This window comes from Rhinatrema bivittatum, chromosome 4, assembly GCF_901001135.1.
Source record: "Rhinatrema bivittatum chromosome 4, aRhiBiv1.1, whole genome shotgun sequence".
Taxonomy (NCBI): Eukaryota; Metazoa; Chordata; class Amphibia; order Gymnophiona; family Rhinatrematidae; genus Rhinatrema; species Rhinatrema bivittatum.
In genome coordinates, this window is record NC_042618.1 from 207338374 (window position 1) to 207364386 (window position 26013).

General features: G+C 43.0%; 1 protein-coding gene across 2 annotated transcripts in view; it reads right to left on the reverse strand.

The window, feature by feature from the left end:
* The window catches only part of TCTA (T cell leukemia translocation altered), a 66636-nt gene that overhangs the window by 24900 nt on the left and 15723 nt on the right, over positions 1-26013 (reverse strand). For both annotated transcript variants that reach the window (XM_029599625.1, XM_029599626.1), the window contains exon 2: positions 2531-2585. In XM_029599625.1, the coding sequence (XP_029455485.1) occupies positions 2531-2585 (55 nt within the window). The remainder of the gene's footprint in view (positions 1-2530; positions 2586-26013) is intronic.

Here is a 26013-nt window from a genome sequence, read left to right on the forward strand (position 1 = left end):
TGTTAGGGGTCACCACTCAGGAAAAGGAACTCAGAGTCCTTGTGGACAATAACTTGAAATCTTTGACTCAGGGCGCAGCAGCAGTCAAAGAGACAAAGAGAATATTAGAAATAATTTGGAGAGGAACAAAACTGAGAATATCATAATGCCTTTGAATAGATCCACAACGTGAACGCACCTTGAGTATCATGTGCAGTTTTAGTTGCCCCATAATAGACATAGAAAAGGTACAAAAAGAGTGATAAAAATGATAGAGAGGATGGACAAAGGCTAAATAAATTAGGGCTCTTTAGTTTGGAGAAGAGACAACAGAGGGGATTATGACAGATTTATAAAATCATGAGTGGAGTGTGTTAGGAACTCTGCCCATGGGTCCCCCCGCGAGCAGGCACTCACCTTCCCCCCACGTTGCTGCATTCTCTGCTGCTTGATGCAGCACGGATGCCGCCGAGGTCGGGCCTTCTCATGCGGCTGGAGCTGCGGACTCTATTTCCTCCCGTGGCCCGGAGGCCGCCCATCGGGTCGCTCTTCACTGCGGCCGGAGCCACGGACTTCGGACCTTCCTATGCGGCACGGAGCCACCGCTGCCGTCCCATCCACCTCCGGGGCTGGAGGCCGCAAGCTCCGGTCTTGCCTGGCGGCTGGAGCCGCCCTCGGGGCTTCCTGCAGTGGCTGGAGCTGCTGCCGTCATCGCGGCCTACCTCTAGGCCCAGCCCTGCTGTCCACGGTCCTGCAGAGCTTCCTGCTTTCCTCTAGGCGCGCGGCTGCACCTCTCTTCTATATTTAAAGGGCCCACGGCCGGATATGCCCTGGGTCCCACCTTTGAGACTATTTCCTGCTCAGCCCTATAAAAGGGCTGGTCTTGCCATTTTTCGTTGCCTTGCATCGGAGTGACTTCCCTCTGGAGGCTCCTGCCTGCCAGAGCTCCATCAGGTCTTCTATCTTCTTCGTGGAGCTCCTCGTCTCGTCTGCTTCGTACCATGTCTTCGTGTCATGTCTTCATTGCCTGAGGTCCCCGTCTAGGTGTCCTGGTGTCTCATATCTCCTGACGTTTCAGCTTTCCTGATGTTATAGCCCTCCTTGGTGTTCATTCTTGCTCCGGAGCCTTCTGTTCTGCCGGCCGTGGATCTCCGGGTGACGCAGCTTCGTCATGGGAGATGCCGGCAGTGGACTGGTGTCCTGTGCTCCTGAGCCATCTTGTCCTGCCAGTCTTCGTGGTGCTTCAGATGATATCTGGCTTCGTCGATGGAGTCCCACCTTGGCTGGATTCTTCCCTGTGCTCATCCCGCTCTCCTCGTGGTCCGTGTCCAGCCTCCTTGGGCTGTGTAGGGCGCGTAGTGGGACAGGGTGGTCCGCGACCAGCCCATTGGGTCCGCCCTTGAAGGTGGGCTGAGTAGGACGCCCTGAGAGACAGTGCCAATGTCTACCCGCCCAGCTTCTCGTCTCGTCTGGACTTCGTCAAGTTCCTCGTCTTGTCTCTGTTGCCGTTGCATCAGCCCTGGTGTCATGTCTTCAACAGCCCTGGTGTCATGTCTTCAACAGCCTTGGTGTCATGTCTTTGCTTCAACCCTCGTATGATGCAGTTGCATCAACCTTGGTGTCATGTCTTCGTGTCAAGGCCTCTGTCTGCCCTCATCCTCAGGCCGGCCTGCTGCTCCATGCCGATCCAAGCGGCAGGTCCGAAAGGGTTCGGAACAGTCGGAGGACCATTCTCCTACCAACATCATCATGTTGTTGGTGCTGGGAGCTTGCAGGCACAGCAGAGGGTAAGACCGTGTTCTGCCATGCTGGGACACGTCGCCAACCCTCGGCTCGGTCCTGGATTCGTCTGGGTCGGGCTGAGGCCCAAGGGCACACTAAAACACCCCTATGTAACAGAGTGGAATGGGTAAATAGGGAACAGTTATTTGGTCTTTTAAATAGCACTAGGACTAGGGGACAGTCCATGAAATTAGTAACCAGCAGATTTAAAACAAATCACGGGAAATATTTTTTTCACTCTACACACAAACTATGGAATCTGTTGCCAGAGGATGTGGTCAAGGCAACTAATATAGTGGTGTTCAAAGAAGACTGGACAAGATCCTGAAGAAAAAGTCCATAAAGAGTTATTAGCCAGGTATATTTGGGAAGCCATTGCTTATCCTAGGGAGTGAGATAGAAGAAATAGATCAAATTCTGGGGATCTGCTGGGTTCTTGGGCCCCAGACTGGCAACTGATGGAGACTAGATCAATGGACTTTGGTCTGACTAAGCATGGCGCTACTTCCTTAATAACAGTGCCAGGTGAACCGAATCCTACAGTACACAGAGTGGCAGACAGGCCACTAACTTTGAACCATTAGCTCCCTCTTATCTAGCAAGGGTTGTTGATGCAACCCAGCTATATAGACATGAAGGGACAACAATGCAGTTAAGAGATACTAATGGTGAACTCTGAAATCATAATACCCACGCTGCCCTGATGCCAACTGCAGATCATCCCCTGTGCATCACACCACATAATCCATGGGAATTACTCAATACTCACCAGATAGGGAAATGAGAGGCACAGTCTGGTGTTCCTCCATTCTGTCCCCCCATGCCTGGAAAAAAAAAAAGGGGGGGACCAATCAGTGACTTCACATAAGCCCAAACACTACTGCACTTTATGCCTGAAATCAAGGCTACAGCCAATGTCATCAAGCAAAAGCATCATTGAATATCACCACCCCTTGGCTTCAATTTCATTCTCAGCTTGGTACTTCAACTTCTCTGTGCAGCTCCTGATGGATTTATGCAATAATGCGAGATGAAAGTTACCCTTTGCACAGCAACATCCCTAGAGGGATGCTGCACAGGACTAACCAACCCGGGAGAATTTACCAAGTGGACTGTTCTATTGGGTTAAATTCTCCACACTTTTTAAAGGAAAACTTGCTACAAAATAGTCCCTTTTAGACCAGGTCTCCAAATGTAACAGTGAAAAATGACTTTTACATAGCTAAGATAGAAATAAGCAATAGTTGCACTAGTGGGGAAAAAAAAAGTAAAGGAAAAGTTTCAGCTTCCCCAATTCAAAAAGCCTGCTAATGCTTTACCACCACAAGTGGGGGTGATCTGGAACTAAGAGGAGAAGCAGCACTTCAGTTGAGGATTGCCAGGTTCCAGTGGGTGCACAGCATAATCCTCAGTGACACACGAGATCAAAATACTCAAGACATCTGCAACACAGGGGCCATGAAGAACAGAGACAACAGGACGGTAGACACAGAGTTAAAAAAGGATAGAAAACGCAGGGAAAGGAAAGGTCAGGAGAGAAGACAAAGAAGGAAGTCAAGACACTCCAGGATAGAGAAGTTGCTTGGCTGTAACTGTTTTCTAACGTCAGGGGAATCATCAGCCACACTGATGGGATGCCATCTGATGGCACCAAACGAGGAATACATTTCCAGAGCTTTGGAAGGAAAAACCACAACATGCCTCAGTTCTGTGATTAAGCTAATGAGCTCAGCTTTCTCTGAAGACCTGGTGAATCACTGAGTCACAATGAAATATGTCACTCTCTCAGACATACACACACACAGACACACACATTCACCCTCTTAGACAAAGACACATATACACTCACCCTCTCAGTCACAAAGATTCACACACACCCTTCACCCTCTCAGACACAAAGACACGCGCACTCACTCTCTCAGAGATAGACAAACACACATACACACACTCACCCTCCTCTCAGGACACAAAGGCACACACATACACTCACCCTTTGAGGACACAGACACACACACATATTCTGCTGTTATGCATCTGTTCATGAACTCATTCAGTGAGTGTCCCCTGCGAGCACTGCCATATCATGTTCAGTTCTTGCTTGCTGTCAAACCCTTTCACAGCCTAAAGCAGCCCTCTCCCTTTCTCATTCCCACTCCTATTCTTCAGGAGAGTCACTGGTTCCACAGCCAGTGGATGCAGTTTGCAAGATGCCAGTTGGCCACCTTTCACACATGCAGAACACAGACACTCATCAAATTCAGAATAAAGAGACCATAACAAGAACTAGAAATGTGAAGACAAAAACTGAACTAGAAAACTCAACAAGCCAGACTGTTATGCAGTCAAGCAATGTAAAAACAGAAATAACTCTCTATTCCTCACAAAACATCAAGCAAATCAAGAAATATAAAACATCCATCATAATAATAAAACCATACTAATACATTTTTTAAATAGCTTAGTCTATTGTTTGCTTGCATGTCAGTGTTCAAGCAGCATTTATGAGATCCTTTTATTGATTACTCACTCACAAGGGCCAGGGCTACCCTCTCCCAAGGTGGTGAAGGCTCCTCCTCACTCCCATGGTCCCTGCTCGATGGGGGGAGGGGGAACAAAACAAAATAGCCCATTAGGGAGAGTTGGGAGCACAGGGAAGGCTGATCCCAATCCACACACTAAACCCATCCCTGGAGATGTAAGTGGTGGTCCGTCCCAATGAGTAAGACTGAAGGCCAAAGAGAGAGATTTTTCAGAGATAGTGAGTCTAATGTGTACATCTGAACTCTCTTGGACCCTCTGTGAGCTGTTCCCTAGCTGTACTATAGGAGGCAGATGGCGTTTTCTCAGAGGACAGTAAACACAGTCAGACCCTGCTATGCTAGTACTATTTGGGGAGATATATCACTGATCTCTCCCTCCCAGCTCCCAGTCTCCTGCTGTCTCGGTTTCGCCTCTGTCTGTGGGTGGCTCCAGGTTCTGCTATGGTCTCCTCTTTCTCTCCATATATGCTTTTCTGTATGTGGCTCCCGATCAGGGCCAGGGCAAGGTACTAGGTATTTTAGGTGAAACTTATAGCCTTGAGACCTATGCACCCATGGCCCTCTCCACACACAATTAAAAATTATGTATTTATAACAGATCTTACATGAAAAAAGACATTCAAAGTACACTCTTCTGTGGTAAAAATCATCACTTAAAATAACATATATTGTATTTACATGCACTGCTGTGATACCAACTAGAAAATACTGCAAAAATAGCAAAAAAAAAAAGAAAAAGACACTTGAAACCCATAAGACATTAAGCCTAATACATGTTGGGTGTGGACTTGGCTCTCAGAAAGCCATGAATAAACAATTTACATTACAATACAGTAAACCTCCCACACCAAAACAGCATTAACTGCCAGAACTCAAACAGCAACAACCTCACCTATGAAAAGACAACACCGCAAATATCGTAGCAGACCTTAAAACACCAATATACCAATTATCAGAAAAACAGAAGAAATCAGGCAGGTATAGAGCCATACACAGAAACTACATGCTAGCCGAATATCTTACCTTGGTCACACATGCAGACCATCAAATACAGAATAAAAAGACCATAAAATAGAAATATGCAGACAAAAACTGAACTGGAAACCAAAAGCCAAGCCCGTTATGCAGTGTAACAAAACAAACATCACCATTTCTCATAAAACAATAAAGAAATATAAAAGTCATAATTATAAAACTATATGAATCAAAAGAATAAATATGTCAATAAGCTGACAAACAGAATTTTAATTTTTCATTTGAGTTCTTAATTATTGGATATTATTCTATTTGCCAGCTGTAACAAAACTTTTTATCTTTTTTCTGCCTGAGCAACTGAAATCTTTCTTAGAGGCCCGTAGGCTGATGACCTCTTCCCTTGTCCCCCAATAATATTTCAATCATGATTGTAAATTCAACTACTGTCCAGACCAGAGGTTCTCAATAGGTGTGTCAGGAAACACTAGTGTGTCGCGTAGTCCTGGGAGGTGTGTCGCAGAGCCAGAAGACTGATCTTTCCTCATCGGTCTGGGCAGGAGTTGGCTGACTTCTCTTTTATTGAGTATGACAGGAAGCTGCTCTTGCTTCCTTCTCTTCCTGGCCAGCGGGAGGTTGTTCTTTCCTCCTTCATCTAGATCAAAGCACGTTATCACCAACTCCTGTTCATATGGGCCCGGCAGGACACCCACTTTATCTTCCTCTGCCTGGCCTAGTAGTGAGGCTGCTGATGCGCCCTTCACCCCATGAGGCCTGAACGTGAAAGCAAGAGCATAAGGGAGAAAGGTGCATGCTCTGTAGATCCGCTGCTGCTGCCTCAACTTCCTCTCCTCAATGCTTCTTACCCTCATCTGCTGCTGCTAAAGCAGGAGGGAGACTCTGGATTGGACTTAAGACTTATGCTGGCTGGGACCCAGGAGGAGGGCGAAAACATTCTGGGCAGCAAGGCCCTGGGAGCTAGGGAGTCAGGAGTCTGCTGGGTAGGAAGGGGTGGGGGAAAGAAGGTTGGGGTTGCTGGGTAGGGAGAGTTGGAGGAAGGAGGGGCTGGGGGTTGCTGGGCAGGGAGGAGATGGAAGTGAAGAGAGAGCTGGAGGAGTGGAGCCTGCTGGGTTGGGGGAGAGGGGACGTCAGGGGATGCTGAGCAGGAAGGGGTGGGAAAGAGATGGTCAGAGGTATGCTGGGTAGGGAAGGGGAAGGGCAGGGAGAGTTGAGCAGAGGAGAAAGGCGGCAAAGGGAAGAGGATGCAGGGGTGTCGGAAATGTTGGACAGGGATATGAGCATGGGAAAGGATGATTGAGTAGTTGGGAGAAGTGAGGGGTGATGGGGACATGGAGGGGAGTGACAGGGTACAAGAGCTATAATATGTCAGTTTTAAGAATATGCATTTCTTCTCTCTTTGAACTTTCTTAGTATAGAAGGAAATATGTTTCTGTTTCTAGTTCTCCAGTTTTGCACTGCATGTAGAAGGTGGTCTTGGGGTTTCCATTCCAGGTTTTATTTCTTCATTTGTAATTGTGGTATTTTATTCTATATCTGTCTGTGTTCTGTACGTGTGTGACTGAGATGAGGTACTTTACCAGCATGTAAGGATTTGAATCAGTTTTTTCTGCTTTTCTGTATTTCTTTTCAATGTGCTCAGCTATTAACGCCTGCCTGGAGACGCACATTTATCTGTTTGCATTTGGAGTGAATGAGTAATAGCCTCATTCACATGCATTTGCATGTGATGAGCGCTAACTCATTCACTCCGTGGCGGACGTGCGTTAAACAGGCGCACTATATTGCATCAGCCCCTTGGTCCCCACTCTCTGTCCTCCAAATACAGAGCCTCATTGAATTGTCTTAAAATCTCACTAATGCCCTTACCCTCTGTGGCCATCTAACCTTTATCATTCTTGAGACTTTCAATAAAGGTTTTTCCTCTCCAAAATTTTACCAGCCTGGCCATTAGTTTATCCAATTTATTGTGAAATCTATACAAATTATGCTCAGAATGCCTCAAAGATTTTTGGGCTCTAAGATGTAAATAAGAATTTAAACTATTAAGGGTGTTGTGATAGAAATCTTTGTTTGCCTGAGTTACTTGGACGTTCTAAAGATAATGGGCAGGATTTTCAAAAGGTTAGACGTGCCGGGCCTATTTTAAAAAGGCCCAGCGACGCGCATAAAACCCCAGGATGCGTGTAAATCCTGGGGCTTTACTAAAGGGGCGGTCTGGGGGTGGGGCCAGAGGCCTCAGACACAGTGCGCAAGTTATAAAATCGGGCGTAGATGTGCGCATGCAGGGTAACGTGCGCACATGTATGCTGCGCGCGCTTCTTTTAAAATCTACCCCACTATGTCCTTAGTCTGAAGCCTTGGTATAATTGTGTTCTACTTTTTTGTACACCTTCACCACTTTTTTTATTCTTACTCTTTGAAAACTTCCACAGCTTCTTCAACTTTATTATTTTTATTTTTATTTTTTTATCTCCAAAGAGATTCCCTCTAGTACAAGGCACAACAGCAAGCCTTTCCTGCACGTTTTCAGTAAGACCAGATGCTCACAGCCATGAAAGTCTATGCCCATTTATTGCCACTGTTGAGGCTCTCGATGCCATTTCAAAAAGCATTGTTTACTGAATAAGAAGCTTTTTGCACTCCTCACTTTGAGTCAACAGTGAATGGAATTCTCTTTTATCCTCCTGAGACAGAGTCAGTAAACTCCGGCACCCTTTTCAAAATTGTATGTAAATGTTGGACCATGTAGGGCTGATAGGATATGGGGGTCTGAAGCATAGCATTCTGATAGTACCATTTTGAAAGAAGGTGCTATGTTTGATTAATTTTCTGGGGGCCGTGACGCATGCACCTTCAACTTCTCGGCCCATTTCAGAGTGAATCTGACCACCACAGACTGGTCTGGTAGTTGAAATTGGTCCACTTGTTGGTTTTACAAATGTTTTACTTTGAGACACATAGTATAATTTTTATTGCATTTTGTGAAATATAAATGTTTTAATAAATAAGAAAAATAAAACCCCTCAACTACTTGAACACGGGACTCAGCATTCACCTTCTTGCCGATCAGAAAGATGGAACGTGGGGTTTTCCACATTCCCTTGATTACCTTCTGGTAGTGTGTGGATGGACACTACTGTCAACTCTTTTGAGAGCATCCAGACACTTGAGGAGGCTGAAAAGGAGTGTTCTGGGCTCTTCCTTCACCTGCAATTCAGTTGGAATAGCCATTATTTACATAAAACGTGAAAAGGAGAGGTCTTCAGATGGAGACCTTCTCCTTGCCTGTGGTAAGAGAGAAATCTGAGGGTAGAATTCTTCTTTGAAAGCTATATCCACTGGCTCATAAGGAGATTTCCCAAGAGCGCTCAGAATCACTCAATATAAACTGGAAATTTCTAAGCCTATTTCAATTCTAAAATTGATGGCCTTTCGGCCATAAGAACATGCCATACTGGGTCAGACCAAGGGTCCATCAAGCCAGCATCCTGTTTCCAACAGTGGCCAATCCAGGCCATAAGAACCTGGCAAGTACCCCAAAAACTAAGTCTAATCCATGTTACAGTTGCTAGTAGTAGCGGTGGTATTCTAAGTCAACTTAATTAATAGCAGGTAATGGACTTCTCCTCCAAGAACTTATCCAATCCTTTTTTAAACACAGCTATACTAACTGCACTAACCACAACTTCTGTCAACAAATTCCAGAGTATAAATTGTGTGTTGAGTGAAAAAGAACTTTCTCCGATTAGTTTTAAATGTACCACATGCTAACTTCATGGAGTGCCCCCTAGTCTTTCTATTATCCGAAAAAAACCCGATTCACATCTACCTGTTCTAGACCTCTCATGATTTTAAACACCTCTATCATATCCCTCCTCAGCCGTCTCTTCTCCAAGCTGAAAAGTCCTAACCTCTTTAGTCTTTCCTCATAGGGGAGCTGTTCTATTCCCCTTATCATTTTGGTAGCCCTTCTCTGTACCTTCTCCATCGCAATTATATCTTTTTTGAGATGCGGCGACCAGAATTGTACACAGTATTCAAGGTGTGGTCTCACCATGAAGCGATACAGAGGCATTATGACATTTTCCGTTTTATTCACCATTCCCTTTCTAATAATTCCCATGTTCCTTGCCTAGAAAGTTTTTATGATGCTCCCAGTCTGGTCACATCTCTAATCCGGTTTTCTTTTCTGTATCATCGGAAAGACAGATGACACAAAATTAAAAAGAGAATATAGGTAACCCCAGGGGGAGGGGGAAGGAGGAAACACAACTGAGGGCTTGTCAGAAGCTCTGCAGAAAAATGGATCTATTTACAAAATTGTTGAAAACAAATGAAACCATTAAACTTGATGAAATATCTGGGAGGACTTTCGGCTGGAAACCTCTCGCCAGAGAGGTAGGCAGAGAGGGTCAGGCCATAGGCTCTTTTTTCCACCTGTGAGCTGTTCCATCGGTGCTGTCCTGAAGCCACGCCCCCAAGGTGACGTCACAAGGGGGGGGCGGAACACTGGGATAAATCCAGGCCAGCTGCGGCGCGCAGCCGCTGGCACGCAGCCGAAGCCGCGCGCCCCTTGGTGAAAATTTCATCTTTATCCTTTTCCTAACCATATAGGCAGGAAAAGAAAATCGAAAGTTTGAACTTCTTCCCCAGCATCTATGCAGGCTAAGGGACCTATGGACCACCACATTGTAAGAACATAAGAAATTGCCATGCTGGGTCAGACCAAGGGTCCATCAAGCCCAGCATCCTGTTTCCAACAGAGGCCAAAACCAGGCCACAAGAACCTGGCAATTACCCAAACACCAAGAAGATCCCCATGCTACTGTTGCAATTAATAGCAGTGGCTATTCTCTAAGTATAATTGATTAATAGCCATTAATGGACTCTTCCTCCAAGAACTTATCCAAACCTTTTGTGAACCCAGCTACACTAACTGCACTAACCACATCCTCTGGCAACAAATTCCAGAGCTTTATTGTGCGTTGAGTGAAAAAGAATTTTCTCCGATTAGTCTTAAATGTGTTACTTGCTAATTTCATGGAATGCCCCTTAGTCCTTCTATTATTCGAAAGTGTAAATAACTGAGTCACTTCTACTTGTTCAAGACCTCTCATGATCTTAAAGACCTCTATCATATCCCCCCCTCAGCAGTCTCTTCTCCAAGCTGAACAGCCCTAACCTCATCAGCCTTTCCTCATAGGTGAGCTGTTCCATCCCCTTTATCATTTTGGTTGCCCTTCTCTGTACCTTCTCCATCGCAACTAAATCTTTTTTGAGATGCGGCGACCAGAATTGTACACAGTATTCAAGGTGCGGTCTCACCGTGGAGCGATACAGAGGCATTATGACATTTTCCGTTCTATTAACCATTCCCTTCCTAATAATTCCTAACATTCTATTTGCTTTTTTGACTGCTACAGCACACTGAGCCGACGATTTTAAAGTATTATCCACTATGATGCCTAGATCTTTTTCCTGGGTGGTAGCTCCTAATATGGAACCTAACATCGTGTAACTACAGCAAGGGTTATTTTTCCCTATATGCAACACCTTGCACTTGTCCACATTAAATTTCATCTGCCATTTGGATGCCCAATCTTCCAGTCTTGCAAGGTCCTCCTGTAATGTATCACAGTCTGCTTGTGATTTAACTACTCTGAATAATTTTGTATCATCCGCAAATTTGATAACCTCACTCGTCGTATTCCTTTCCAGATCATTTATATATATATTGAAAAGCACCGGTCCAAGTACAGATCCCTGAGGCACTCCACTGTTTACCCTTTTCCACTGAGAAAATTGACCATTTAATCCTACTCTTTGTTTCCTATCTTTTAACCAGTTTGTAATCCACGAAAGGACATCGCCTCCTATCCCATGACTTTTTAGTTTTCGTAGAAGCCTCTCATGAGGGACTTTGTCAAACGCCTTCTGAAAATCCAAATACACTACATCTACCAGTTCACCTTTATCCACATGTTTATTAACCCCTTCAAAAAAATGAAGCAGATTTGTTAGGCAAGACTTCCCTTGGGTAAATTATAGCTCTCTGCTTCAACGGCAGGAGAGAAGAAAAACTGATACTTCACGCATATCCAGCACAGCTCTCTGCTTCAACAGCAGGGGAGAAGAAAAACAACCAATAAAGGCTGAATAACATAGTCTGGGTAAAACAAATAAGCATGGGTGTAGCTTGCTTATTGCGGCGGTTACTACCCCTAACTAATCAAGCTTGATATTTCACTTGGATGCAGCTCCATCACTGCTCTCTACATTAATGGTGGGGGTGGAAGGGAAATAGAACCAAAGAGCTAAGAGAACAGATAAGTATGAGAAAAAAAATGTGTGAAGCTTGCTGGGCAGACTGGATGGGCCGTTTGGTCTTCTTCTGCCGTCATTTCTATGTTAAATCCATGTTGACTGTGTCCCATTAAATCATGTCTTTCTATATGCTCTACGATTTTGATCTTGAGAATAGTTTCCACTATTTTTCCTGGCACTGAAGTCAGGCTCACTGGTCTATAGTTACCCGGATCGTAAGTCAAACAGCCCACGATACGATTCCCGATATTTCATTTTCCTCAGGGGCCTCTGATAGCCCTAGCCAGCAGCTACAACTTCAACCACATTCAGTGTTGACGGCCCCCAATCAACCAGGTCTAGCAGTGAAGGAAGTAACTGTGTATAATAAAGAGGACCCACGCCCCATAGAAAGTGGGAATGTGGAGGATTTGGGATCTAATGATCCCAAATCCCCCACACATCAGCAAACATTCTGTACATGTGAATCAATCTTATGAAGATGCACTGGTGATAGGCACCAGTGAAAAAGCAGCTTGTACCCATTCTCATCAAAAAGTGCGCAGAAATTGAGCACATGCTGACAGTCATAAAACATTCCCAGGAGTTCTCATTTATAATTTCTCCTAAATCACTCTCCCATGCTTGAATATGATTTGTTTTATCCTTTAATTCCTAATTTAATAAGGCATATATACTTTCAAGATAAACCCCATAACCTTATCAACCTTGTCACAGAAACCCTCACACAGAGTTTTCCCCCTCAACTAATTGAACTTTACTTCCTCCCGAATAGCAAAATGATAAAAATGCAATAAAATAATTTGTCCCTTAGCTATAAACCAAACTTCTTCTGAAGATTTTCAAAAGAAACCAGGCCCTTTCCTTCTCATACATATGCTTATCTTGAAATACCCAAAGTCAACCAATGCTTGAAATATCCAGTATTAGTATCAAGGTAAAATTCTTGTTGTACATTAAGGGAAATTTAAAAATATAATCCCTAGTTCCTACAATAATCCTCATCCATTTTAATCACAAATCTAAAGAAAGATTTGTACAAGGGGATTTAAACTGTACAAGCCACCACATACTCTTAGGTTCTTATGGCCTGGATTGGCCACTGTTGGAAACAGGATGCTGGGCTTGGTGGACCCTTGGTCTGACCCAGTATGGCATGTTCTTATGTTCTTATGTTCTCTTAGAAAGCCACACAAAAGAAGAGAGGAACCGGCCCACAAGCTCTTATTCAATCTGTACCCATTGCTTAACTTCCCTCTCTCTATTCCAATCGGATAAAGGGCTCCATAACTACTGCAAAGAGAAGGGGGGAGAGTGAACATCCCTGTCTGGTTTCATGACCCACCTCAAACTTTTCTGAATATCCCCCCCTGACGTTTTATACAGGCTACTGGTTACTGATATAAATTCTTAACCCACAGAGTTTTAAAAAGAAACTGCCAATGAACTTGATCGAATGCATTTTCTGCATCCGCCGTAAGTAATAAAGATGGGAATTTTTCTCTCCTTGCTCCCAATGCAGATTTAGAATCTATGAACATTATCTAAGGCAAGCTTCCCTGGAATAAACCTTAATTGGTCTCTATGGATCAAGAAAGGAGTGAATTTATTTAAACAATTAGCCATCTCTTTAGCTTCAATTTTTAAATCCAAGTTAAGAAGTGAGATAGGCCTAACAGAACTACATAAGGTGGCATCCTTTCCTCCCATTGCTATTAACAGAAATCCCAGTCAAATTAGACCCCTTAGTTAAACTATCACCCAATAGATGGAAATTAAACATACGAAATTTAGGTCCAGCATTGACCTAAATTTCTTATAACACTTTGCTGTGGACCCATCCAATCCAAGAGATTTCCCCATTTTTGAGCTGCCTATGACTGATTGAACTTCGAATTTCCTTACTTAACAGATAAACCATTGGAAGAGGAGGAAGATCCACCTCTGCCAAATAAGCCTCGTTATCTCTCTCATTAATTTAGCTATATTGTTGATAATGCTCTTCATAAAACTGAGTGAAATGTACTCCAATGCTTGTAGAATGCAAAATAAAGTTGCCTTCTCTATCTTTAATCTTTACTATACAATTTTGCATAAGTTTATTCTTCAGTCTCCTAGCCAGCAATTCACTAGCTTTGTTGCCAAACTCCTGCTTTACCAGATCCAGTTTATAAGCAATGTCCACATTCAATTCAGCACCACTTGGAGTCAGCGACTTCTTGTGCAATAGTTCTAACTCATTAAATTGCTGCAGCAGATCTAGCTTTTGCATTCTCTCTCTTCCCATTAGTTGCTTGGGAAATCAATTTACCTCTTACCATGGCTTTAAGATAATCCCACAGCACCACACCAGAGGTATTCCCCCTATCATTAAGAACATGCCATACTGGGTCAGACCAAGGGTCAAACCAAGGGTCCATCAAGCCCAGCATCCTGTTTCCAACAGTGGCCAATCCAGGCCATTAAAATGGAAATATTCCTGTACATCTTTTGACAACTTATCACAGAAGTCACTATCATTCAATAAACTATCATTCAGTTTCAGAAACTTTTTCCCTTGTCATTTTGTGTGAAAGAGAAATCCAGTCAAATAGGTGTGGTCAAGTCCATGTGATATTGCCTATCGCAATATTTTTAATACAAGATATCAGGGAGTTTTCTAACAAAAAAATAATACGTGAGTACAAATTATATGGTTTTGAAAGGAAAGACAAATTACTGCTGGAGGGGCTTAAGGACCTCCAGATATCTACTAAATTCCAACTGGTAACATTTTTCAATTTGATTCTGTGGTGTTTGGTGCCTATTCCCCCCATAGTATTATCCAGAGGGGGGAAATTTAGTTATATTAAAGCTCCCCCCCCCCAATTATTAAACAATCTTCCAGAAATCAGCAAGTACCTCAGATAATTAATCAAAGAAAAGTCATTAGTTGTATATATATTAACGATAGTGAATAACTCAGATGCCAATCTCAATGTTGGCAGTTGTGCTTTCACATCAGCATAAAGATCTTTAGAGAGCAAAACGCCCACCCCTTCATAATACTTTTAACAGTACAAGAGGCAAAAATCTTAAGAGGAAAATAATTAGAACACAGCAGTCCCTTGTTCCTTTTTCGTATGTGGGTTTCCTGGATTTAAAAAAAATGGTCACTTGTAAACAAGCAGCTTCCTTTAGCAATAATTGCCTTGTCAGGGCAAATTCAATCCCTTGACATTCAAAGAGGCAAGTCTTAAAAACCTTGTCATAGTGTTGATAAAATAAAAATACAAAAAAGCACAACTGCCAACTTCTAGGAAACCCCAAATAATGGAATCAGCACCCCACCAAAAATCACTACCCTAAAGTATAAAGACATACAAAATAGCAATCATTTTAACCCAGCGCTTTCAAACCCAGCTCCCCCATAACCTCCCTCTCCCATCCCCTCCAAAGTCTGCATTTTCATCCAAGCAGACAAACACCTTCATGAGGAATGATGCCATTGCATTGAACCCCATACTCTATTCCAAATAATAAAAAAGAAAAACTACAGAAACAATTCCTAACCACAAACTGCTAAGTTTAATCAGCAACAACTTGTAGATAGTTAAATAGTGAGTCAACAAAAAAGAGTAGCCTGCCAAAAGAGGGCAAAAAACAAACATGAATAAGCAAAACAAATTCAAAGTCACATTCATTGGGAAGATTGCTCTTTGGAAGGGAAATAGAGATCTGAATTAGATTTATACTAATCTTGCAGCATGTTACATTTTTGTTGCCTCTACTGAAGTTTTAATCCAGGATGTCACCCTGCTAATAGTGAATGACAATCTAAAAGGAAATAGCCATCTGTACCTAATATTTTCTTTATAAAGGATCAGAATAATGTCTCAATTTTTTTTCTCTTATAGATGGTAGTGGGGGATAAATCATGATAAATTTCCACCATGTGTCCTTGCCAATTTAAGATCCCCATCTTCCGAGATTAAAGGAACATGCTCTCTTTAATATGAAAATCGTGAAAACAGGCAATATCATCCTCTAGAAAGTTTTTCTGCGGAGGTCCTAAAGCACAAAGAACCCTATCCAGGTGAATAACTTCATCCCCTTTTTGGGTAATCTCTGGCAGGTAATATTGACCTGCAAATATCGGTGATCATCTGGTTACAGTCTGCAAACTCTGGGCCTTTAGGGGCCTCTCTAAATCTTAAATTGCAGTGACAAGATCTATTTTTAAAATATTCGAGCTTGGCCTGGAGCTCTAATTTAGCTTCTGCTAGCTCCTCAACCCATTTTTGCAAGCTGGACAGCAGTTACGGCCTGTTCATCCACATGTGCTTTCACATCCTGTACCCGCCGACCACCGCAAGTCTGACAAGTCTCAAGGATTTCCTTTTTTATAGCAGTCATGTCTTTCTTTTCTTTTTTTTAACTCTTGAAATCAGCATAAAAGTCGGCTTGAGTGAGTACATTGCTCTTGTTCAAAGCAGCAGCTCTATTATGATCTTCATTGTCTGTCTTTGGGGCCTTCCTCCAGCACCACGCCCCTTCCACAGAAAAAAAAAAAATTGTTTAACAGGTTTCTTCCTGGAGGACATAATTGTTGCTCTCACAATCTAATGCCACCAAAAAAAAAAGGCGAGGAAAGCTTTACACTTAATAGTGAATGATGGCAGAAAGAGACCCAAGTGCTCCATCCAGTCTGTCCAGGAAGCTTTATTTATTCTTTTATTTCTTTTTTATTTTGTTGATGTAGTAACTGCCAATAAAACTGAGAGTTCTAAAATAAGACTGCCCTTTGATGTAATGTCGTCATATCACGTGGCGCTGAATGGACTTATGGGCTTCAGCCTGCTCCAGGTAGAAGTCCAAAGCTCTTTTTCAGTCCAGTGCTTGCTCACCTTGGTGGACATTTGCCCTGGGAAAACCTTTTGGCAAGACAATTGACTGGTTAAGAGGCAGAAACTTAGAATGAGTGCACAGAACGACCCTATCATGATGAAACATGGTATAAAGTAGATAAGTCACTAGAGCCTGGAGCTCACCGACTCTGTGCACTGTCAAACATACAACCTTCCGGGTCAGGTACTTCAGATCACAGGAGCACAGTGGCTCAAAGGGAGCTTTCATCAGCTGGGACAAAACCACATCGACATGACTGAAGGCCTGATGGGAGGCTCAAATGAAACAGGCCCTGCATAAATTGGACAACTGAGGTTTGTACAGAGATGGGTCTACCTTCTACATGCTGGTGACAGGTGCAAAATGCACTAAAGTGAACTCATACAGCCCGATTCTAAAAGGGCCATTCGTGTAAAAAAAATGGGGGATACGTGTGTGGCTGGGCTTTGCATGTACTGTGTGCATTTTAGAACGGGCCTGGCCACACGTGTAACCGCCGTTACGTGCCAAAATGCCTGGCCCTGCAAAAAGGGTGGGCCATGGTCTAGCATCCAGCCAGCATATGGAGATTACTTCTGCTCCCGGGGAGCAGCAAGTATTAAAATAAAAAAATTAGGGATAGGAAGGGTTAGGTTAGGGGTCAGGGAGGAAAGGGGAAGAGGTAGGAAGGGTAGGGTTATGGATAGGAAACCCAAATAATGAGCACAGCACTCCACCAAAAATCACTATCTAACCTCTAAAGACTTGGTCGGCGCACGCATGTTATAAAATCGGCATGTCCATGTGCGCAGGTCTTAAAATTGACCCCTTACTGAATTGGTCTTGAGACTAACTTAGATAAATAATAAAAGTAATCAAGCAGTTTTTGTGTGAAGCAGCATAAGAGGCATAAATTTCGTACCTATGATTTGATACATTTCAAATCACTTTTAATACCTATTGCTCTTTGATTAATGAATCCAAATGATCTTACATCTCAAAACGTATTAGAGAAATTGGTTATAAACCCAAAGACCTTTTTAAAATTGTGAAGAAATTTACAATTGCCCTAGATACCCTGCCAAGAATGTTCCCGGGCCATCCACTAATTTAGCAGAGTTGCTTACCTGTAACAGGTGTTCTCCAAGAACAGCAGGATGGTAGTCCTCACACATGGGTGATTAAGTAGCTTCAGGCCACTCCAAACATGTGCAGCAGAGAACAGGTGCCAACATGCACAACAACTAGTGCTGCAGTAATCAGGGGAGCAGGCCTGCACCCAAGGACAGGGCCCATGGAGGGAGAGTTGGGTTTTCATGGCTGGAAGAGATTATGGATGACGGATCGACTGTCCCGCCAGCCATCCTTGTCCACACAATAATGTGAGGCAAATGTGTAGAGGGAACTCCAGGTCGCTACTCTGCAAAACTTGTGAATGGGGACTGCATGCAAATGAACCACCGAGACCAACATGGCTCGTATCGAGTGAGCCTTGATGTGACCGTCAAGCTGAGGCCCGCCTGTGTGTAGCAGAAGGCAATTCAGTCCGCAAGCCAATGGGATAAAGTCTGCTTTGAGACAGCAACCCCTAGCCTGTTCTTGTCGAAGGAGACAAAGAGTTGAGTGGAGAGGTGGTGAGGCGCTATCTGCTCTAAGTAAAAAGCCAGCGCTCTCTTGCAATCTAGAGTGTGCAGAGCCCATTCACCCTGGTGAGTGTGAGGCCTTGGGAAAAAGGAAGGCAACACAATGGACTGTTTGAGATGGAACTCTGAAACCACCTTGGGAAGGAACTTCGGGTGTGTCCGGAGGACCACTTTGTCGTGACAAAATTTTATATAAGGTGGGTACAACACTAGGGCTTGCAGTTCGCTGACCCTGCAAGCTGATGTCACTGCGACCAAGAAGATGACCTTCCAGGAGAGGTACTTCAGGTCACAAGATCATAATGGTTCAAACAGGGATTTCATGAGTTGCAATAGGATGACATTGAGATCCCAGGAAACCGATGGAGGGCAAGTGGGGGTCTTTAGTTGTAATAAGCCCTTCTTAAATCACCCCACAAGTGGATGAGAGGAGATCACAGTACCATCTGTACCCCGGTGGTAAGCCCCTATGGCACGGAGGTGAACCCTCATCAATGTGGTTTGGAGACCAGATTCAGAGAGGAAAAACAGATAGTCTAAGAGTGTGGGAGGGGAGCAAGAAAAGGGATCCAGACCGCGTCCCTCGCACCAAGTGGAAAACCTCTTCCACTTCATATTGTAAGATTTTCTGGTAGAAGGTTACTGGACTCCAGAATAACTCGCGATACCCCTCCCTACCGACCCACATAAACATGCTAACCAATCCAAAGCACATAACTTAACCTGTACAATTTAACAACCAAACTATGTTTATAACAACTGAGATAACTATGTTAACAAGCTTACGATTCTTTGAACACTCTGTTAAACATTGAAACTTTGTAAACCGTTGTGATGGCGAAACCAAACGACGGAATATAAAACTCGATCGATAAATAAATAAATAAATAAATAAATATGCTATCGCCTGCATGGCCAAGATGAAGAGAAACTGTGAAATGCTAACATTACACAAACTAATAAAATTAGCAACACAATAATAATAGAAGATTTCAATTACCCCAATATTGCTTGGGTAAATGTTATCAGGATATGCTAGGAAGGTAATGTTCCTAGATGCCATTAATGATTGCTTAATGGTGCAGCTGGTCCTGGACCAATTAAGAAGTGGAACTATTTTAGGTCTAGTTCTCAGTCAACATAGAACCTAGTACAAGAGGTAAAGATGGTGGAGCCATTTGGTAATATTGATCACAATGAAATCAAATTTGACATAATCATGGAAGGATGATAGCAAGCAGCATTTAACTTTAAAAAGGAAGACTACAATTAAATGAGGAAAATAGAAAAACACTAAAAGGAGGGTTTGCGGGGGTTAAAAGTTTGCATGAGGCATAGAGAATGTTTAAAAATACCATCGTGAAAATCCAGATAAAATTATATTCCACACAGTAAAAAAGGTCAAAAGAAGAACAAATGACTGTCAGCATTAAACAGTGAAGTAAAAGACTATTAGAGGAAAAAAGGCGACAGTCAGGGCATTTCGGGACTGCATGCACATAAATGCAGATTTTAAATACAGCAGCCGCAGCACACAGCGGGCTGTTAGCCATGCATATTTACTTCTGCTCTTGATGAAGTAGGTGCAAGTCTGAAGAAAACTCATGTCAGGTCAAAAACCACTGGGTGAGGGGTCTGGGTAAACAGAAGCTAAAGAACCAGAGGGTCTGGATGACGCAGAGGTAGGCTGGGCAAACTGGTGGACTCTTTGGTCAAACTGGCTATTTTTTTCACATGCACATGTTTTAAAATCTGCTTACCTGCGTTTCTTAAAGCCAACTAATTCTTAAGGCAGATACATGATTTACATTTGCTTTGGTAGTCGCTTAAAATTAAGAGTACACATATGAGAACCTGGAGTATTTTTTTTAAAAGTACGCTCACAACTGCATGGACGATTTAAAATTCTAGTGTAAGTATGCTCACACGCATACATGCGTGTTTGGATGCCTGTGCACTCGCTTTAAAGTTACAGTGCTTTCTGTTTTCTTCAAGAGGCATTGCATGTCATTAGCTAGGTAGGTCATTTATGTTTGAGGCTTTACAGGCTTTTGGATTTGAGGGGTACTTTTTCTTGAAGGTGCTTAATGTTTTATATAGTGATCCACAAACATTCACCTTAGTTAATGGTACGGTTTCTGAAACTTTACATTTCCAAAGGGACACGAATCAGGGGTGCCCTTTATCTCCTTTTTTTATCCTTTCACTTGAACCCCTTCTGCAGAAAATTCATACTAATGAATGTATAGTGGGCAACCCAGAGGGCTCACCTAAGGTAAGCCCCTTTAAGTTAGCAACTTTGGCTGCTATTCTTCTACATATTATGGAACCTGTGGCCTCTTTAGAAGTGCTGTTAATAGAGTTCAATGAATATGGCATGTTAGAAGGTTTAAAAATGAATTTAGATAAATCTGAGGCCTTACAGATGCACAATGCAGTGCTTCGGGGTGGGGGCTCAGAATTTCCTATGAAATGGACTTCCGAGTCTTTTAAATATCTAGGTATTTTGATACACACAGGGCCGGATTTTAAAAGGGTTACGCACGTAACCCTTTTAAACCCCGCTGCGTGCGCCGAGCCTATTTTGCATAGGCTCTGCGGCGCGCACAAGTCCCCAGGCTTTGCAAGGGGGGCATGCTGCCGACCCGGGGGCGTATCTTATAAAATCCGGCGTACTTTTGTTCGCACCTGGTGCGCGAATAAAAGTACGCGCGCGCGTAGATTTATAAAATCTACCCAAGAGATTTGAACATTGTGCACTGTAATTTCCAGTGATTATATATTTCTACCAAATCCTTGTTGGTAGCTTGGAAAGATCTCCCTTTGTCCTAGCAGGTAAGATAAATTATTTCAGATGATGATTTTTCCTAAATGGCAGTACCTACTGTATCTACTAAAAGGGGACAAAGTGGAGAGATTGTTCAGGAATTATTTTTATGGAAAGATGCAAGATCTAGAATTGCTCACTTGAAACTTTACAATATAGCTTACAATCTCTGGCATGTGGGAAACTGGTTGCTGGGAACAACGCATTGGTGATACCATTGACTAGAACTTGCCAATGGATTTCAAAGGATTTGAAGATTCAGGGTAGCCTCCCATTTCTTGTCACTAAGCGGTAATGGAGATTTTTCCCTGGGGATACATTCAAAGGTATTTTCTCTTAGGGAATCTAAAGGGATTACAGCCATTTCCCATTGTTTGGATACAGAAGTGGGGATACAATAATATCAGGATTTACAGCAGGAGTACAATTTGGATTCTAAACATGTTTATGCATACTTGCAAATTAAACATTATCTCCAATCTTTGGACCTTAAAGACTGGAAACATAAGCGACGGGTATTTCTGATTTATTCGATCTTCAAGACCCAGTGCATCATAAAATCTCAGCTCTACATACCTTGCTGGTGGGTTTATCCAAACCTTGGACCATGGGAAAGTGTTAAGTTCCTGGCAACAAAAACTGGGAGTTTCATTTACTGAAGCTATGTATGCAAAATGTTTGAGACAGATCTGGTCTCTAGTAATGTTTCCCTCCATGAGATAATTCAAATTCTTAATGAGACATTACTTTTCTCAAAAAGTGACATTATTTATTTATTTTATTTATTTATAATTTTTTATACCGACATTCGATCAGAGACATCACATCGGTTTACATTCAAGTACTGTAGGTATTTCCCTATCCCAGTGGGCTTACAATCTAAGGCCTGGATTTATCAAAATGCGTTAAGTATCGCATGCGATAGCAAAAGGGGCGTGGTTTATGCTAATAGACAGTGGGGAGGGAGAGAGAGAGAGGGAATAGCCATAATGTCCTCTCCCTAGATAGGTATTTATATCTCTATGAGAGGCCCACCTAGTAACTCGAGGTGAGGTTTAGGTATTAGTGTAGGGGGTTAGGGGCCACTTTGACATTCAACGTGAGACGTACGAACAGAACAGTGCTCTCTTGTGAAGATTTGATGACCTTCGGAGTGAGGAAACTGGCAAACCCAGCCCACTTCCGCCCCTAACTCCTCCTCTTTTTCGGATTTGCATTGCACCATACGATATGGTGCTATTGCATGCATTAAGAGCCTATCGGATGTGTTAACGGGGCTTTTCGCATGCAATAAGTCCTTAACGCATGCGAAAACGCCTTGGCAAATTTTGATAAATGAACCCCTAAGTTTTGTACTTGAGGCAAAGGAGGGCCATATTTAGTTGGTTATTTAGAGGTCGAAAGGGGTTAGTTCAATTGTTGGTTTCAATATACATTGGATTTTTTTTATACAGTGATTATATAACAGAGGGAGTATATACATAAGTTTATATACAGGGCTTGTATGTCGAGGATTATATACAAGGACTCTATATATATACACTGGGGTTGAATGCCGATGATAATCAGTAGTATAAATTTGGGTATAAAGAGCGTGCTCATATTTGTGGGAGGTTTAGTATTCTCCATTAGTGATTAAATTGTTTCTGATAAATATGTTAAATGTCAGGGTGCCATACGGGTACCAGTTCTGGATGTGCCCACGTATGCTTGAGTTTTGGGGGAAGGTAGTAGATTATATTCACAGGGTGAAGGTATTTGGATACCTTTACAAGGTGAGAATATTCTTTTTGATTTGCGGTCTGGTTTTAAAATTGGAAACAAGTTTACCAAACTGTGGGTAAGAAAAACCTTCCTATTGGCGAAGAAAGTCATTCCGCAACCCTGGTTGAATGAGGACCCACCATCGGTGACACGAGGGAGGAGTTTTCTTCACCAAGTTTGCTTATTTAAAAAACAAGTTGAAAATGGACATCTTCAAGAAGAATAAAGTTTTTGCAAGTTTGGGATAAATATTTACAGCCTTTATCTCATAGAGCATGTAGCATGACTTTGAAGGACTATTAAGTGTGTTCATGTTGATCTTTTCTTGGGACTACTGTAACTACAGAGGCGGATTAACCCTCTATACATCCAAGGATGGGGGGGGGGGGGGGGAGTTGCATTTGATAAAATGCTAGTGTGTTTAACATGGATTGGCTGGGAAGTGACAACCAGCTACCAAGTGTTATAGTTTGTATTCTGTTTTTGCAACAAAAAGAATTGAACATAAAATTCAGCGCAACAATATTTTATGCAAGTTTGATGTAATTTAAGTTTTAATGGATTCTGACCAATGAGTGGTTTCAGTTGGGATATATGAGCCACTCAACAGGCTAACTAATGTGTGGATGCTTGATCAATAGGCAGTCCTCATTAACATCACAGACATCAAGTGTAAGCCTATGAGAAGATAGTCAAAATGAGCTGACACATAGAAACATTGTATATACATGAAGTGAAAATACGTCATTCCGGGTTTTGTAATAAATGCGTCTCCTTGCTTTTAGAACATGAAGACAAATGCAAGAGACGAAAGGACTATAAGGACCAAGTGCTTTGTTGGATATGAGATTTCAGTATCGAAACACAGCTCCATGTCAGGGCATTGTTTTGCGAGGCATTTTTGGGCAGATTTTCAAAGGCTGTGTGTGTAACCTGAGGAAATCTGTCTCTGTGCGCGCCGAGCCTATTTTGCATAGGCTCGGCGGTGCACGCAAGCCCCGGGACAGCGTAAGTCCCGGGGCTTGCAAAAAGAGGCGGTCCGGGGGCATGGCCATGGGGGCATGGTGTCGGCTCGGGGTGTGTTCGGGGGCATGGCGGCGGTCCGGGGGCGTGACCGAGTGCCCCGACACAGTGGCCTGTATCAGGGCCTCCTGCGCCAGCAGACATTCGGCGCGTGCAAGTTACGACTGCCCGGAGGCAGGCGTAACTTCCTGAATAAAGGTTAGGAGGGGGATTTAGGTAGGGCTGTGGGGTGGATTAGATAGGGGAAGAGAGGGGAAGGGAGGGGAAGGTGGGGGGAGGCGGAAGGAAAGTTCCTTCCGAGGCCACTCCGATTTCGGAGTGGCCTCGGAGGGAACGGGCAGCGTGCGCAGGGCTCGGCGCTCAAGTTGCACAAATGTGCACCCCCTTGCGTGCGCCGACCCTGGATTTTCAAAGATATGTGCGGCTACGCGCATATCTATTGAAATCCGGCATACTTTTGTTTGCGCCTAGTACGCGAACAAAAGTACCCGCTTGCGCTTTTTTTTTTTTTTTTTTTTTTTTTTTTTTTTTAAATGTACCCCTTTATGTGCAACCTTTAAAAAAAAAAAATTTTTTTTTTAAATTTTTCAGAGCTCCTAGTCAATAAGCTAATTAGTTTTACAAAACAAGGCAAGTTATATGCAACCTATAATAAAACTTTAAAAGAATTTAAAAAATGTTCATGAAATGTAGCTCGACCTGTTATTATAGCCATTTGTCACATGTATGTTATTCAGTGACTAGTTTTATGATGGTCCTTCAAATATATTTATATTATTATATGTTTTAAAGTGGAGGTTATGGGGTACATTTTAAAACACAGCGTGCACGTGAACAAAAGTACGCCGGATTTTATAAGATACACGCGTAGCCGCGCGTATCTTATAAAATTCGGGGTCGACGCATGCAAAGGGGTGCACATTTGTGCAACTTGCGCGTGCCGAGCCCTGCGAGCACTGCCCGTTCCCTCCGCCTCCCCCCACCTTCCCCTCCCTTCCCTACCTAACCCACCCCCCCCTACCTCTGTTGCAGAAGTTACGCCTGCTCGAGGCAGGCGTAACATTACGCACGCCGGGCCTGCTGCCACGAGCCATGTTCCGGTCCGGGGGCTGGTCCGGAGGCCGCGGCCACACCCCCGGGCTGAAAGCACGCCCGCAGCACTGCCCCCGGATGACCCGCCGACCCCAAGAAAGCCCTGGGACTTGTGCACGCCGGAAGCCTATGCAATATATGCTCGGCGCGCACAGGGGCGTTTTAAAAGGGTTACACACGTAACCCTTTTAAAATCCGGCCCTATATGTGTTAGGGATTTTTGTGTAAATTATTATTAATTTTCTCTAAACAGAATTATAATTTGGGTTTGGGATGTTGGCCCAAGTGATGGTCCCATTAAAAACAAATCATAAAAATACTGTTGGGTCAAATTAGAGAGCTATTTATGATTGGTTTCATTAAAATAAACTTATTTTAAATTTGCATATGACAGATTCTAAAAATTGGAGGAAATAACTATTTTCCATCTATCTGGTCCTGGTAAAGTTCCTGAGGTTAAACAGGCAACTTCTGTGGTAAAACTATTTTGGGTTCTATTAGACAGTGATTTCCCCTTGGAAATACATTTCCCAGGTGGTGTGCGACTCTTTCGTAAAACTGGAGGCGGTGAGAAAGCTTTGCCTTTTTCTAGATAGACATCTCTTTTGAATAGTGATTCAGTTATTGGTAGTTTCACATCAACTACTGTAACTGCCTGTGCATGGGCCTCCCTCAGAAGCTCACATAAAGACAGCAGATAATACAAATGCCAGATTAACTTTTGGCTGCTCAAGATGTATAGGAGTGGAGGAGTGGCCTAGTGGTTAGAGCAATGGGCTACAAATCAGGGTTCAAACCCTCCTACCACTCCTTGTGACTATAGGTAAATTACTTTACCCTATACTGCCTCAGGTGCCAACAGATAAGCCCTCTGCGGATAGGGAAATAGCTACAGTCCCTGAATGTAACCTGCTTTGAAGGGCTGAAAAATATATATAAAAAAAAAAGATTTTAACTGTAGGTCAACTTTTTCAAAAGTGAAATTATATTGTCATGCAAAAAAAAAAAAAATTAAGCTTGTGAATTTCTGTTTTCAAACAAATTACAAACTTAACAGGCATTGGCCAAGAATAAATCTTGATAGAGAACTCACTGCTATAGAAATCCTGAAAGATACTTCAAAAAGAGTATAGCTGCACCTCCATCGTTATATTCTCTTTGCTGGCTACCCATTAATTTT